The 17,258-nt window shown below is 43.1% G+C and overlaps 1 protein-coding gene across 1 annotated transcript in view; it reads left to right on the top strand.

The window, feature by feature from the left end:
* BICC1 (BicC family RNA binding protein 1) overlaps positions 1–17,258 on the top strand; it is a 121,660-nt gene that overhangs the window by 76,101 nt on the left and 28,301 nt on the right. Inside the window, exons 4-8 of the mRNA XM_087702626.1 lie at positions 9,235–9,314; positions 10,106–10,264; positions 11,848–11,901; positions 14,957–15,151; positions 16,690–16,941. Coding sequence (XP_087558752.1) covers positions 9,235–9,314; positions 10,106–10,264; positions 11,848–11,901; positions 14,957–15,151; positions 16,690–16,941 — 740 coding nt within the window. The remainder of the gene's footprint in view (positions 1–9,234; positions 9,315–10,105; positions 10,265–11,847; positions 11,902–14,956; positions 15,152–16,689; positions 16,942–17,258) is intronic.

Raw genomic sequence — 17,258 nt, 5'->3', positions numbered from 1 at the left:
CAAATCCTGCAATTGTTCTTCATGTGTTTTAGTCTCTAGGCCTTTAATCAGTTGCTCTTCTCTGCACTTTTCCAAAATCTGAACATCTTTTGTTTTGTAATGTGGTACCATGCAGTATTCCAGTTGTGGTCTTACTAAGGTTTTATAAAGTGGTACTAATACTTCACGTTATTTTGATTCTATGCTTTTCTTTATACAACCAAGGATTGTATTAGCTTTTTTGGCTGCTGTCGCATATGGCTGACTCATATTTAAGTGATTTTCAAAGTCCTTTATAGTACTAGGGCAGTTTTTGTTCTTGTCAAAGTAACAGTATTAAGCCAACGTTTTCTATTTTCCCAATAACTTGTACCCTGTTCGCTGATGTTTTCAAACTCAGGTTTTATTACAGCCACTCACACTACTTATAAACACTTCATTGCCATAGAACAACATCTCCAGCTGCAGAGAGAGTGCTATTAATTATGGATGAATGTCCAGAGAAATTTGGATTCAAACAGTCCAAACTGTTCCCCCACTTTTTTTAAATGTTCATTCAATGTGAAGATAAAAACCATTCAACAGGTTTTACCAATCATTAAATCCTTATGCCATTTTTTAAAATTATGTCAGGTTAACTTTTGAATTTTCTTGGAATCTTTTAAGAAAGTCATTTCATGCTTCCTCATTTTTATGGATTTCAATGGATCAGACGGAAATGCTTTTTGGTAGCATGCCACCTAAGAACATGGTTGTACTACTCAGTACATCTGATTAAGATTTATTTGCAGGGGTTTTGTAATTACTGAACTTCCGGTTGAGAAAAGTTGCAAGAAAAAATCCTGGATTTCGTCACCGATATTTTTTTTTTAAAAAAAGAGAGACAGCATAATGCTTGTTTATTCCAAGGTATCTGTCCAGTTTTATGTTTTTCTTCTGTTTCTCTAGTATAATAAATGCATTTTTGCCCTTCTGAGGTTTTGCAGTTTAAAGAAAACTTACATAAACATATACTTATGATAAGTATAATGATGCTTTCATTTTTTTTTGTCATTTTGTTCATGCTTGGGTTGTGAATTACTTGCAGAATGCAGAGTTTAAAGTTCTTCTGTCTGGTCACTGCAAATTATTCAGGATAGGCGTTGGATTCAGTAATTTCTGCCCTACTTATTGACATGTTTTGATGAGGTTAACACCAGAGCAATGACACAAGGCTAAAAATAGAGTGGAGGGCACAGAACAGAACTGTTCTCAATCATAGCCTAATTTGAAACTATAATATAGCCTGTTAAAAGAAGTCATTTCCAAACACGACTCTCATCTAGTTTTCTTCAGCAAGATTGGTGAAAAGAAAAGAAAAATGAGAGTTTGGCATATACCCTGTTTCCCTGAAAATAAGATCTATCCTGAAAATAAGCCCTAGCATGTTTTTAAAGTGTGCATCTAATATAAGCCCTACCCGCCTACCTGCAAATAAGTCCTACTTAAGAGCCTGTGCAGCTGGCTGCCCGCCCATTCTATCTGGTTGCTCGCAGTGCCACAGCCACAAGGCGAGGTGGGCTGGTGATGGAGCTGCCCATGTGCCCCACACTGGCTTACCTCAGGTCCTCTGCAGCTATGCCATCCACACCTCAACAGCTACCTCATGGCAGCAACACCAGTACCCATGTGTAAACTTGATCGGTGCCCACTTCTGCTTGCTTGCGGCCACAATGGAGCAGGAGGACGAGTGTTGTACTGGTGTTGTGGCCATGACACGAGGTAGGTGTTGGAGATTGGATGGCTTGGCTGCAGGGCCCTGAGGTAAACCAATGCGGGGTCTTTGGGGCAGGTCCACCCACACCTCACCTCATGGCTACAGTCCTGGAATATCACTTGGCCTCCTGCTCTATTGCAGCTGTGAGCAAGCAGAAGTGGGCTGGTGGCCACTCAGGGCCCTGCTGGATGGGGCTGCCAGAGCCGCCACTGTGAGGTGAGGCAGGTGTCGGAGCATGGGTGCCTTGACTGCAGGGCCCTGAGGTAAGCCAGTGTGGGGCACATGGGGCAGCTCCATCCCGTCCCTTCTGGTGGTGGCACTGGCATGCCATGTGGCCTCCTGCCCTTCTGCGAGCAAGCAGAAGAAGTGGGCCTCCCGTACATGGGGAAAAATAAGACACCCCTCAAAATAAGCCCTAGTACTTATTTTGGGGCCCAAAAGAAAATAAGACCCAGTCTTATTTTTGGGGAAACATGGCCATTTAAAAATTTTTTTGATGTACATACCCCCCCATTTTCCCCAAAATAAGACCTCCCTGGATAATAAGCCCAACTGGGCTTTTGAGCTCATGCACTAAATTAAGGCTTCTCCCGAAGATATTTAAATGCATGCACAGCCGGTCCCCACCATTTCCTGGGGGGGGAACATGCCCTATGTGCCCCACATGCACCTGCCATCCACGCAGAACAGCCTCCTGGAAGCCCCCTCCTACAAACCTTAACTACTGTGTCTCCTCTCTTAGTAGCGGCCGCAAAAAGAGCAACAGGCGCAGTGACACTATGGCTGGCAAGTGTGTGCCAGAAACAGCCTCTCTCTGGATCAGCTAGGCCGCAGGCCGAGTTAAGGGGCCTCCTGCACCTCAAAAATAAGTCCTCCCCCAAAATAAGGCCAATTTCGAGGATCAAAAGAAAATAAGACCCTATCTTATTTTCAGGGAGACAGAGTACTGAAGTCCTTTTAAAGATTACCTTAGAGATTAACAAAATCAGAAGGCAAATAATATCCAGAGCTGATATTGTGGAGTGAGGTGATTGTCCAAGTGAACCTCATTTGGGCTTCTTAGAGTCCTCAGCTCAAACGGCTTCATGGAAGATGTGCTCAGTGCTGCAAATCAACATTTGGGGAGTCCTAGATCCTTCTGTCCAGCTCTGGGGAAAATGGGATGTAGCAATTTAAATCAGGATTGCAGTTAAAATCTCCACCTTGATCTTCTTTACATGCATTGATGTAGGGAAGTTTCTGATGCATCACAATTTTAAAATGTGTTGTTTTTCCACATGCACTTGTCTCCAGTGTTATTAGCTGCTCCGAGATGTTTGGCTTGCTTTATGGGATCCAAATTCACTTTACCGAGACAGTGATTGGCATTTAATAGTTCCCCGATGAGTTGGTGTCTGATGAGTTGGTGTCTGAGTAGTTGCGAGTGATGGGATTTGGAGCCAAGAGCTGTGTCATGCCTCACCCCCACTGTGCACTTAATTTTTAAACCTCTTAATGTCTGTCAGCTGCACCACTCTACTGCATTTTGAGCATTCTAGTTTTCTCTGACCTTCTTAACCACAATGATCCAGTGTTTGTAGCCTTCAGTGTTTAGACCATCTGCTTTCCACCTTTGCTTTGCACGGGTAAAATAAGCAAGTTGTGAGTGCACTTAGCTGGATTTGTTTAGCTCGATTTACTCCAGCAAAATTTGCTCTTAGTGTAATGGAGTAAACAATTTAAAATGCAACATACAAACAGTTTAAAATAAAATACAGCTCAGTATAATCTTCATTCATCGTGCTACAAAAAGAAATCTTTCTACATTTGGCAGTATTGAATATTCACATAGTAATCATTTTTATTTCCATCTATCGATATATATTTTTTACCAAAATCATGGTAAAAATGACCTTTCTCACAGGATGGTATAAGTACCGCAACAAGATCATTTCATTCAGAGAATAAGTTTTTCTTGAAGTCTGAAAGGAGGTTTCAGTTTAATTCTGACCAGTCTGTCCCAAAATGGTTTCATTTAACATTATTCCAGCTTCCTAGAGGAAAAATGGAATACCTGACAGATAACTCAATTATCTGGTTGAGGAAGGAACAGTATATACAAATCCTTGTTTGGGATGCAATAAGGATTCCTGCCTTGGGCAGGGGGGGTGGACTAGAAGACCTTCAAGGTCCCTTCCAGCTTTCGGATTGTATCATAGCAATAGCACTTAGACTTATATACCGCTTCATAGTGCTTTTACAGCCCTCTCTAAGTAGTTTAAAGAGTCAGCCTCTTGCCCCCAATAATCTGGGTCCTCATTTTAACCACCTTGGAAGGATGGAAGGCTGAGTCAACCTTGAGCCGGTGAGATTTGAACTGCTAAACTGCAGCTAGCCATCAGCTGGATTAGCCTGCAGTATTGCACTCTAACCACTGTGCCACCTCGGCTCTTTGTGAACTATCTGGACTTTTTCCTCTTGGTCCGGCTTCTAATTATGGTGGGTCAAATTCTATTCGTAACATGAATTCTGTAGAATTACAGGGTTCAAAGCAGCCTCTGTTCAGTGTGGAAAATCTACTGTGAAAAGATCTGTGATAGGTGGTCATTTTGGCCACCGTGTGAAGCTTTGCCTGGTTTATTTAATAAGCCACCATTGCCTGGAATCCCATCACTTGCTGAGTCATCACAGCCAAAGAAAACACAAGGTGGTTTGAGCGTCTCTTTTCCCCCATCAGCCAGGACACGACTTCTGTTTTTCTACCACTCCTTACAACCCTCGTAGGAGGGATTCAGATGACATAGAGAAAGAAAATTGTATGTGTGTGTGTGTGTTGTATGATTTCATAATTTCGAGGACGTCACGTTGCACTGAGATGAGGGCACTGTTGCACACCAGGAGCCGGTTTCCAAAGATTCCCTGTTGTGAAGCTCTTGAGATCTTGCCTGGAACGCTAGCAAAAGAGACCCCAGTCTGTTGCAACAATGCCCTTTGTCAAAATCCACGGCATCAGTGTCCCCATGGGTGCAAAGCTGTTCTCCTTTCAGAAGAGGAGCTGGCTGTACAGAAATCATCCAGCTACTTGCTGGTGATGTGTAACAACAGCAGATGGTGCTCTGTCCTTCCTGGTCCTTCTGGTTACAAAAGATTTTAGTGCCACATCCGCAGAGCGAGACAAAACCGGGGCCATCAGAAGATAAATTACTGGAGCCCCTTCATCCCATCACTCGATCGAGCAGGGTTCCAGAGTAGGCTACGTTGTTTGTGTCACTAAGCAGTCAATACAAAGAAAGTCTTAAAACTATGCCAAACAGGATGCACTCATTAAGATTACAAACCAGGAGTGCCAAACTGGATTTGTTTGAGAGCTGTCCTCCACAGGCGGCTAAGGGAAGGGGGAGTTGGGACAGACAGCAGATGGGATGGACGCTTCCCGCAGCACTCTGCTTGCCAAAACAGGGTGCGGAGAGCCTGCATGCACACCTCTCTCCATTTTGGCCTGTATGGCCTCCTGCAACACTCTGCTGGCCAAAACAGACAAGGGGGGTGGTGCGCATGCAGCCCCCACACCTCATTTTTGCTAGCAAAGGCACTGTGGGCCGGTCCTTCACTATTTCCAGGCAGGTTCTGTGGGCCAAATCTAAGCACCCTAAGGACTGGATATGGGCTGCAGGCCTTGAGTTTGACACCCCTGTTAGAAACAGAGAGGGCAGGGTTGGTGGCTGGAAAGGAACACAAGTCCTTGATTGAGTTGGCATCTAGAGATGAACTCAGCTGAGGAAAGTTCCTGCATCTGTATGGACCTGATCAGGAAAAAGGTTTTAACACAATTTCCCATAGGCTGATTTTTGCCTTTTGCCTTTACCTTGAATGCAGGGAAAATTGGATTTTATTTCTAAACAAAGGCAGACTTTTGACTCACTAGGTCAACCAAAGGGCATCCCTCATTCAGCATGTCCCGCGTAATATTAATATAACTTCTTAATCCAGTCCTTAAAATTAAGTCTATAGAAACATATTGCCCCACCTTTTCATTTTTAGAAAATACTAGCTGATAACCCAGCATTGCCTGGGTATTTATTTATCATAATCCTGTCTAATACAGGATTATTTCTAATGTTGGATTTTCCCCCTTACCAGCGGGAGGCTGTGAAGCCGTTATCATGGAAACTCCACTGCGCTTTGCAGTAGAAGCCATTTTAAGGCACAATAGGCTGTATCTTAACAGAAAATGCACCCCAATTTCAACTGTCTATGAAGAGCACTTACCTGGCATCAGTTCTGTAGTATCAGGAGTACAGGTAGTCCTGGACTTACGACCACAATTGAGCCCAAAATTTTTGTTGCTAAGTGAGATATTTGTTAAGTAAATTTTGTCCCGTTTTATGAAATTTCTTGTCACAGTTGTTAAGTGAATCATTGCAGCTGCTAAGTTAGTAACATGGATGTTAAGTGAATCCGGCTTCCCCCTTGACTTTGTTTGTCCGAAGGTTGCAAAAAGTGATCATGTGACTCCGGGATGCTACAACTGTCATAAATATGAGTCAGTTGACAAGCATCCAAATTTTGATCATTTGACAATGGGGTCAATGGTTGCAAAGGTGAAAAATAGTCATGTCACTTTTTTTCTGCTGTAACTTTGGTCAGTAAGTGAACTGTCGTAAATCGAGGACTACCTATATAGATTTTTTTCCATCTTTGGCATTCAGCAAAGAAAAATATTTTTCAGAGTTCTTCATAAAATGCCCCGTCAGACTTATTTTTCTGTCAGAAATATTACATGGGGACAGGCAGGCTATTCATAAATATGGGGATGAATAAATCTGGCTGAAGAAATATAGCAAAGAGGAAAACATATTTGATTGCACATACAATAACAGCAGCTAGAATTGTATTTGCACAAAAATGGAAAGCAGCTAGAATCCCATCAGAAGGAGAGATAACAAAGAAGATATTAGATTGTGCAGAAATTAGCAGGTTAACATTGAGAATAAAGGACAAAGAGGAATCAATGTACTGCAGGACATCAGGGCAATTTTACGATTGGTTAGAAAAGAGATACAAATAGAAAGAGAAAGGAACAAAGCATAAAATAAAGAAGCCAGATGACACACTATTAAATGGGGGGAGGGGGGAGATAAGAAAGTATTAAAATAAAAGTATGCAAATTAAAAAAAATGGTACAAGTGGATTTAATATTAGAAGTCAAATGTAAACAGAGAAAATTATTAGTATGAAAAGATAAAATTGGGATTGCTGAACCACCACCCGAGAACCCATCAGATAAAGTAAATAAGCAAAGGTAAACAATGGAAAGGAGGGAGGACGAGGGAAAGGAAGAAAGGGTAAAACAGAGAAAATAAGGGTGGGGAATTAGGAGGAGGAGAGGGTAAAAAGGAGGAGAAGAGAGGAGGAGTGGGGGGAAAGAGGGGAAGAAGAAAAGAGGAGGGAGAGGAGGAAAGAAGAAGGCAGAGAAAGGAGGCTGAGAAGATGGAAGGAGCAAGGTTGTCGCAGAATAAGATGGAGACATGGGGTGGCAAGAAAGTGACCCAAATTGTATTTTATATATTTGTAAGAAGATAGTGATAAACATAAATGGTTAATAGATAAATGTTAACAGCACTTAAAAGAATGTATATTTGCAAATGTATCTGAATGGGAAAAATAAAAAAAATCTTTAAAAAAAAAATCTAGCTGAGAATTGAGAGTCGCAGTTGCTAAAGGCACCTGGCTAGAAATGTGGAGTTGTGGAGTTGCAGTACCTCTTAGGCATCAAGCCAGCTGGGGAAACCTTGGGCTGGTCACACACACACTCCGCCCCAGGAAGAAGAAAGCAAAGGCAAGCAATGTCAGAAAGTGTTGTCAAGAGAAGTGCATGGATTTGCCCATGTAGGCCAGGGTTGTCAAACTCAAGGCCCATGGGCCAGATTTGGCCCATGCAGTGCTTGGATCCGGCCCACAGGCTGCCCTGGAAACAGCAAAGGACCGGCCCGTGGTGCCTTTCTGAGGCCCCATTTTTTCTCTAACAGCGGGCTATCAAAACAAACTAAAAACAAAATAAATGGAGACATGTTTCCCTTTTGCATTTGAGCATGCAAGAAGGGACAGGAAAGGAGAAAGAAAAAGAAAGAAAGAGAGCAAGAAAGGAAAAAAGAAGGAAAGAGGGGAAAAAGAAGAAAGGAGAAGGAAGAGAGAAGGAAAAAGAAGAGAATGAAGGAGATTATAATGAAAATGTGGAAGGGTCTGAGGGAAATTCTGCCTTATCACTTGGCCACCACAGGTGCCCCTAACACAAGTGACATCGAGCTGACCACACCCATGTCCACCCATCCCCTGAGGTCCAAGACAACCCTGATGCGGCCCATAATGAAATTGAGTTTGACACCCCTGATGTAGGCATTGATGGTGGTGGTGGTGGTGGTGGTGATGATGATGATGATGATGATGATGATGATGATGATGATGATGATAGCTACTTGAAAACTGACTGGGCATTTACGCTGATGAAAGAAAATAAACTTCACATTTCTGTGATTGCATGTAGAACTTGGTATTTATTTATTTTATTTATTAGAATTTGTCATACAAAAACTAGAACAAGAATAAAAGAGTAAAAATACAGTGACAGGGATGATAGGCACGTTAGTGCACTTATCCACATCCCCTCTACTGACCACTTAAGTATGAAGTAAGGTCCACGGAAGTGAATTTGCGACTGGAACTGTGAAAATGTGTAGCTAAAACAACTGAATCAGGTAGAGCATTCCATACTTCGACAACTCTGTTACAGAAATCATATTTTTACAGTCAAGTTTAGAAAGATTTAAAAGTAAAGATAAAGGTTCCCCTTGCACATACGTGCAAGTCGTTCCTGACTCTAGGGGGTGATGCTCATCTCCGTTTCAAAGCTGAAGAGCCAGCGCTGTCCAAAGACATCTCCATGGTCATGTGGCCGGCATGACTAAATGCCGAAGGTGCACAAAGTGCTGATACCTTCCCACCAAAGGTGGTTCCTACTTGCATTTTTTGCATGCTTTTAAACTGCTAGGTTGGCAGAAGCTGGGACAAGTAACAGGAGCTCACTCCGTTACGTGGCGCTAGGGATTTGAACAGGTGACTTTCTGATCGACAAGGTCAGAAGCCACTGTGTCCCTTTAGAACGATTTACATTAAGTTTAAAGCAGTATATTCAGCAGTACGTTGTATTACATTCCAGCAGAGTTAATATATAGCCCAGAACCTCTTTTCAGTGTAATGGATTTTTTTTTAACAGACCGACAGGTTCTCTAGTCCATCTCAAACTTTTGGAAGTTAATGTGTCTGCCATAAATTAATTCACGATGAAGCTGCAACAGCTTTGAGGGTTTCTCCAGGAAATATACAACGTGCCTCTTGTATAACCTACCTAATAGAATATGTATGAAAAGCAGAAGTAGGGATGCTTGCTTGTGTTAGAAAGATTGGGTGACTTGTTCAGATATTTCGCCTTGCTACAAAGTAATTAATCTTTTTCATTTAAGATCCTCACATCAAAGTCTCTGGAAAAAGGGAGAATGTTAAAGAAGCTAAGGAAAAGATCATGTCTGTCTTGGATACAAAAGTAAGTTAAAAATTTAACTACTGTATTTTCCGGAGTATAAGACGCACCTTTCCCCCGCAAAAAAAGAGTGTGAAAATCTGGGTGTGTCTTATACATTGAATACAGCATTTTTGGCCTCCCAAAATCCCACCCTGCACATCCCTTTTTTCACAAAAACGAAGCATGCAGAGTGTTTGGGAGGCCTGCAAAGTGCTCTGAGGGGCGGGGAGGGCAAAACCTTTTTTTAAAAAAAATACCTCTTCAAAATCTTGGTACGTCTTATACTCCGGTGCGTCTTATAGTTCAAGAAACACGGTACTCATCTTTAAGCTAGAATTCTAGGTTTTAGAAACAGGCTGCATGAGCAATGGGCAAGCATGCGCATAAGAACTTCCAATTGTGATGATGATGAGCAAGTGTGAGTGTGAAACTGTATTTGCATGAGCAGAGGGCACTTGTGCGCTTACACAAAGGTCCGTTCACAAAAGTGATGGGCGTGCATGCATATGCCTGTCGCTCACACGCTCTTCTCGTGCCAAGATGGAAAGGTTGTAGACCGCTGAGATAGAGAGCATGGCCACAATAAAAATGTTCCTTTTAGTTTGTACAAAATATTTCCACTTTTTCATTTTAAAATAAACCCTAACTTTTTCTAACTCAGGAAAGGTGATTTGAAATGGACCAAATGAAATCTCACCAGAAAAATGGGTTTAGATTGGAAACCAAGGCCTGAATGTCAATAGCTTTGTAAAGATGAAATGTATTCTCTCCCAGAAGAGTGAAATAAAGAATATCCTGATTTTGATTTTCAGAGCAACCGAGTCACTCTGAAGATGGACGTATCTCACACTGAGCATTCTCACGTCATTGGCAAAGGAGGGAATAATATTAAAAAAGTGATGGAAGTAACAGGCTGCCACATCCATTTTCCAGACTCTAATCGAAACAACCAAGCGGAAAAAAGCAATCAAGTAAGTATCCTCTCAGTTTCTTTTGAGCCCCGAGACCGTGCACCAACTCTGATGAAGACGGAATTGTCTCCTAGGACTTTTTGTGGAAAAGCATTTAGCCCACGTCCCTTGGGAGGGTAACGCTTTCACACTTTGTGTTCGTTTTGCATTTGGTGGTGGTGGTGGAGGAGGAAGCGGAGCAAGAGGCAATATATTGTATATGTGCACAATTGCATGCTTTTCCTAAGAAAAGCCGTTACCCAGAAAAAGCATCTTTGGAGTTTTTCTTACTGAAATTAAGCCTTGTGGAGCACTAGAGATGCTTATCCTGGGTGTATTTGTCCTCCTCTTTGTGCACTCAAATAAGTTGTCAATTTTGCATCATGCCTGTCCTTTAGAAGGACACAGCAGTATCGTTTTAAAAGTGAAGTGTTAATACCACTTTATAATGCCTTGGTAAGGCCACACTTGGAATCCTGCATTCAGTTTTGGTCTTCATGATGTAAAAAAATGTGGAGACTCTAGAAAGAGTGCAGAGAAGAGCAACAAAGATGATTAGGGGACTGGAGACTAAAACATATGAAGAATGGTTGCAGGAACTGGGTATGTCTAGTTTAATGAAAAGAAGGACTAGGGGAGACATGATAGCAGTGTTCCAATATCTCAGAGGTTGCCACAAAGAAGAGGGAGTCAAACTATTCTCCAAAGCACCTGAGGGTAGAACAAGAAGCAATGGGTGGAAACTAATCAAGGAGAGAAGCAAATTAGAACAGAGGAGAAATTTCCTGACAGTTAGAACAATTAATCAGTGGAAGAGCTTGCCTCCAGAAGTTGTGAATGCCCCAACACTGGAAGTCTTTAAGAAGATGTTGGATAGCCATTTGTCTGAAACGGTATAGGGTTTCCTGCCTAGGCAGGGGGTTGGACTAGAAGACCTCCACGCTCCCTTCCAACTCTGCTATTGTATTGTATTGTAAAAGGTTCTTGAAACCAAATTGTGTTTTGTTGTGCGGTTTTGTCCAATCACTGACTTTATTTTGTCCTTGCTTCAACTCCCCTTGTCATTCTGTGCACAATAACTCTGGGAACATCAGTAACGCCAGGTCCATCAAAACGTGTAGCATATGTGATTGGTTTTGGTTGCACAGTTTTTTCTCTCAAACAAACCCTTTGTCTGATGAATATATTAAGTCCTAAAAAACTTTGTTTCCTGTAGATTTGTGCAGAGCAAATAATCTCAAAACTTTTTTTTAATTTCCATAGCCATTCTAAATGATAGGGCAAAGTTGAAGTGCTCAAGAGGCCACAACTTTTCAGGTGTGTGTAGGCAGGGCGCACAAACGAGGCCCAGATACAGTATTCAGGTAATTTTTCCTTCTATGCCCAACTGAGATGCAATAGGCTTAAGTCTTCTGTGAATGTGTCTGCCATCCTCTCTTCCTCTTTACTCTCTGCTACTATGGATGACCCCGGGGTGACTTTGAGAGTAAGAAAATAGAATTCCAAGAGAGCTTTGCCATGCATTGATATTCTGTCAAGGATTCACTATTCTGCCTGCTCCTGCTATTATTAGAATTTAATTTTTGGTCCTCGCCTTTCCACAGGTGTCTATCGCAGGGCAGCCAGCCGGAGTGGAATCTGCCAGAGTTAGAATACGGGTAATTATGAAATGCCAGCATGAGTGAACGTTACTTTAAAAAGTTGGAATTCCTCCAGATCCGTTATGTGTTCTGCAAAATTTGCAGGTCGGGGAATTTAGCCTACCTGGAGCTGCAACTTTTCTTGTTGTTTTCCTGACTTCCATTCCAGTTGCATGTCAAGGGAAGTAGACTGCCGAGGCCTGTTGGCACTTTCTGTGCTCAGGAGAAGGGATACCATAAGCCGCAGCATAGAAGAACAAAGTATTTCTATAGGCACTTCTTGTCACTTCCCGTGTCTCTATAGACACAGTTCCTGTCACTGGATATCCTCTTCAGAATTACTGCCCCTTAATGCCAACTCAATAGGTCTTATCCCTGTAAAAGTTTCCATGTTGCTAAGAGTCCAGGTACAAGAATTAACATGTTAACTTATAAAACCTTAAACTCAGGTGTGCTTTTTTCCCCTCCCATTCACTCTCTCCTGATTTTGCAGTATCTGTAGATCTAGGAAAGCAGGCTCTTTGGTGTGTGAGAAGTTTTATATCTAAGTGTATTTTAGTCTTTCTCCTTTTTCCATCTTCCCTTAAAACATTAACTGAATTGATCGTACTATGAGAGTCAGCATCACCATTAGATAATTGACAGTCAAGCTGAAAGTTAAACTAAGTTAATCAAGTAAAAATAGCAAATGGGGGGGGGATTATTCAAACTTCCTCAAAACCTCAAATACTTTTCCCAGACCTAATCCACATATCAAAGGATACGATCTGTAAACACAAATAGAATTAATTAAATGAGTTCTCCCAGCAGAACTTCATGTTCACAAGAACAAACAAAAAAAAAAAACACACACACACAGCAGGACAAGCTCCCCTATAAAATTCTGTTGTTGTACCCCATTTCTCTGCAGCTGTCCCTAAAGGCAAACTCTTTGCTTTTAGGAATAAATATTTTTTTCTTTCCTCACAGCTGTCTGGATCACAGCAGGAACCCCAAATTATTCTTCTGACAAGTGGCAGCCCCCTTTACTGAAATGCTCTCCCCATCTAAGCAGAGCCTATAGTTTGAGTCTCAGGCTTAGCCCTCTGCCTGCTCTCCTGAATTTGGCCCTGGAAACTGTTGTGGCCCAGCAGCGGAGCTGGCAGCAGATTCCGACAGTGAGGAGGTTGGGAAGGAACATGGGCCAGTCCTGAAGTCTGAGGAAGGCTTTGTGTCAGAGGCACAGAGGACGCCAGAGTCCTATGCCAGTTATCAGCTGCCTTCAGAGTCAGACATCAGTGTGACAGATGAACAGCTGGAGCCTGTTCCCAGTGTGTGCATGCACAAAGTTGCCAGACGAAGGGGACAGCTAAAGAACAGGGGTAGACTTGGGAGTAAGACCACAGATGGGCGATGAATGGCACCTTCCAGAAGAAATAAAAGAGGAGTGAAAGGGGAGTGGAGTTTGCAGGAGACAATTACTTCGCTTAATTGGCTTGTGACTCTCCAAGACTCCTGGCCAGGTTTTGCAAATATCGGCCTGGTAGCTCTCCAAGCCAAATAAGGTCTGTGACTGTAAATCCTCCTTTGAAAGACTTTGCTGGATGTGAATGAGCAGAATTAATAAATAAAAGGGTTTTTTGTTGGGACCAGGAGTTTGTTTCATGCTCTTGGGAAGCCTGGGACAGAACAGAAAGGCCAGGGAGAGCTAGTTCTTCATCAGTCAAGGGAAAACAGCATGCTAGTCACCACCGAAGCGAAGGACAGACAGATGGAGGCAAGTCGAGTGGGAACCAGGTAGCTGATGAAGGAAGTTCAGCTGAGATGCTTGGATTGGAAGGGGCAGGCTTCACTTCTTCTACGCTATTAAAAATGGGGAATTCTACAAGCTTGCAAATATTTTCGTTCTTGCTTCCTCTGAGCCGAATCGCTTGCTGGAAACCGTTGGTTTTGGCTTCCTGCTTTCATCAGTCAATCTTACTTTCTGCAATTCTTGGATTTCTCTGGCGCTCCCTTCCATGCCTCGTTGCTGCCTGGACGCAAAGCCCGAGACTGCCAAACTCATTAGGGCGATTCCTCTATATTTCTTCTGCTATTCTAACGCTCTGTGGTTCTTGCTGGCTTTTTCCTCCTCCTCCTCTTTAATATTGCATCTAATATATATTTTTCATTGGGGAGTGTGGGGGGACCACTGGGGATGCATTGCGTGAAATGCAAAACTGAAATAATTCCCAGTCTTTCCTTTCTGCTCCACTCCTGAAGACCAATCGGTGCCAACGAGGAGCAGAATCCTTGCCTCTGAATTGGCAACAAAGACTCCCCTGTTTTTAGTAGCAAGGGGCTTTCGTTGAAATGGCTATGCAAAGCAGGGGGCTGTCCTGAAGCCCTCCCAGCAGGGGTGGGCTGCAATTGGTTTAACAACCGGTTCAGTGATTCTGCACTTTGTGTGCATGCACAGCATTCAAAAACCACTCATTCTAATTCAGTTCTACAGAGGAATGATTGAATATGTTATCTGCACCTCCATAACTGTCTGGTTTGGCTCTGTAACCCAACAAGACAGACACAGACTTCAGAGGATAATTAGAACTGCAGAAAAAACAATGGCTACCAACCTGCCTTCCATCGAGGACCTGTACACTGCATAAATTTGGACATAAATTGTTTCAACTACTACCCTCAAAATGACACTATAGGGCACTTTTATTTTTCTTTATGTACACTGAGAGCATATGCACCAAAGACAAATTCCTTGTGTGTCCAATCAATTGAATTCCAATTCTATTCCATTCCATTCCAACTCCATTCCCATTCCCATTCAAGTTCCATTCCAATTCCCATTCAAATTCCATTCCCATTCCATTCCACTCTAAAGAATTCTATCAGCTGAGCTGAAAATCAGAGAAATATAGGGCAGGGGCAGGTGGGGTCAACTGCTCACCAGAACTACCAGTTTGCCCGAACTGGTCCAAACTGGCAAAAGCCCACCCCTGCTTCCAGCTCTATGCTCAAATAGGCAGCTCATTAGCGAGAGTAGATACAATGGTGTATATACTGATTATTTGCTGTGAATTTGTTTTGGTTTCTGTTCCAGGAACTGCTGCCCTTGGTGTTGATGTTTGAACTACCTATAGCTGGAATCCTTCAACCTATCCCCGATCCAAGTTCTCCCACGATTCAGCATCTGTCGCAAACATACAATATTTCGGTGTCCTTCAAGCAGCGTTCCCGGACATACGGTGCTACTGTCATGATCAGAGGCTCCCAAAATAACGCGAATGCCGTGAAGGTGAACTGTGATGGTTCCGACCTTAATGGTTTTAGGGAACTGTTTGATGGTGTTTTTTTTTTTTCTTGAGCAAGTGGCTAGTAAATGAGGCTTGCAAATCCTTCAAGCTTCTTCTGGGCAAGAGGGGAGGAGAACGTAGATCCCCAGAGCATAGTTCAAGCATAATATAAATTGTAATTGGAGACTTCAAATAGAAATGAGAGTTTGCCTAGACCACATCCCTGTGTTCAGATTTCAAGGTGGCCCTGCCTACAACTAAATGGGCAAAAACACAATGCTTGTCCAAGGAGTATTCTGACCTAGGCTTCCCAAGATCATGGAGCAGACTCCTCGTCCTGATAAAACCCCTTTTATTTAGTTTAAAGTGAATTCCTCTCCAGCAAAGTCCCGGCCAACAGTCTTTCATGAGATTTCACATCTACAGACCTGGATCAGGCTGATATCTTCCAAATGCCACACTGTAGCAGACAATACTTGGCAAGAAGTTAGGAACAGATCTTCACCCTAATGAATTGAACTAATTGTCCTCTGCAAACTCTACTCCCCTTTTGCTCCTCTTTATTCCCTGTGGGAGGGGCCATTCACCGTCCTCCTGTGGCTTTACTCCTGAGTCAGCCCTTGTTCCTTAGCTGTTCCCTTCTCCTGGCAGTTCTGTGCATGCGCACACTGGGAACAGGCTCCAGCTGTTCTTCTGCCACACTGATCTCCAACTCCGAAGGCAGCTGATAACTGTGAGACGGCCCTGGTCCCACCTCTGCCTCCAATGCAAAGCCATCATCAGAGCCTTCCCCAGACTACCCAGGACTGGCCCATCTTCATCCCCAACCTCCTCAACCTTTAAGGTTCTATTTGCTTCCATGCATAAACAAATACTCTTTCCTTACAAGCTACATGGGTGTTTACCTGGTGACTACCAGAGTTTGTTATTACAGGATAATTCCCTACAAACAGGATATTAAGCCTGCTGGAATGAGCAACACATTTTGTTCCAAATGTCTATCGAGATTCCCCATCATCCAAAGGTGCCTTTTCCAAAATGCAACTGGATTTTCTTGGGGTTTTTTTCCCCTTTGAAATTATTTCGCTTCTCATCTGGAAAGCTTCTTCAGAAGACAATCCTTCTTGGATGAGAGCCAAAACAATTTCAAACGGCAAAAAGCAACTGCAAGAAAATCCAGTTTTGCCTTTGGTTTCAAATAATTTGAAGCACAAAACTTTGCCAAATGGAAAACGTCAAAGTTTCATGTCAGGGAGAAAGGGCACCAGCATATGAGCCCTGGTAGCTCATTGGTTAGAATGCGGTACTCCAGGCTACTTCTGCTGACTGCTGGCTGCCAGCAGTTTGGCAGTTCGAATCTCATCAGGCTCAAGGTTGACTCAGCCTCCCATCACAAAATGAGGACCCAGACTGTTAGGGGCAAGAGGCTGACTCTGTAAACTTCTTAGAGAGAGCTGTAAAGCATTGGGAAGCAGTATATAAGTCTAAGGGCTCTTGCTATAGTGGATATAAGTTTGTTTCGTTTCCTCTTCCTGGGCAGGAAGGAACAGTTCTGCTCTTGGAGCATCTGGCTGGCAGTTTGGCGTCTGCGATCCCGGTGAGCACCCAGCTGGACATAGCAGCTCAGCACCATCTCTTTATGATGGGCCGAAACGGCAGCAACATCAAGCATATCATGCAGAGAACTGGTGCTCAGATCCACTTCCCCGATCCTAGTAATCCCCAGAAGAAATCCACAGTCTACCTCCAAGGCACAATCGAATCAGTCTGCCTTGCCAGACAATATCTCATGGTGAGTGCCCTGAAGGGTGGGGCTGTGCGTGGAAGGAACATCGGCCATGCCTGGGTCCCCACGAGCCCCTCGTTCCCACTGAAGCTTGCAATCACAGGTCCCTTGACACTGACTCCTGGTAGTCCTTGACTTACGACCACAGTTGAGCCCGGAATTTCTGTTGCTACGTGAGACATTCATTTAAGTGAATTTTGCCCCATCTTGCAGCCTTTCTTGCCACCGTTGTTAAGCGAATCCCTGCAGTTCTTAAATTAGTAACACGGTTGTTAAGTGAATCTGCCTTCCTCATGGACTTCGCTGGTCAGAAGGTCGCAAAA

This window comes from Thamnophis sirtalis, unplaced genomic scaffold (genome assembly GCF_051295495.1).
Source record: "Thamnophis sirtalis isolate CommonGarterSnake01/CBP01778 unplaced genomic scaffold, rThaSir2_p1.2 scaffold_15, whole genome shotgun sequence".
NCBI classification, from domain to species: domain Eukaryota; kingdom Metazoa; phylum Chordata; class Lepidosauria; order Squamata; family Natricidae; genus Thamnophis; species Thamnophis sirtalis.
The sequence above is the reverse complement of the archived record's forward strand: the minus strand, read 5'-3'. Positions and strand labels throughout refer to the sequence as shown.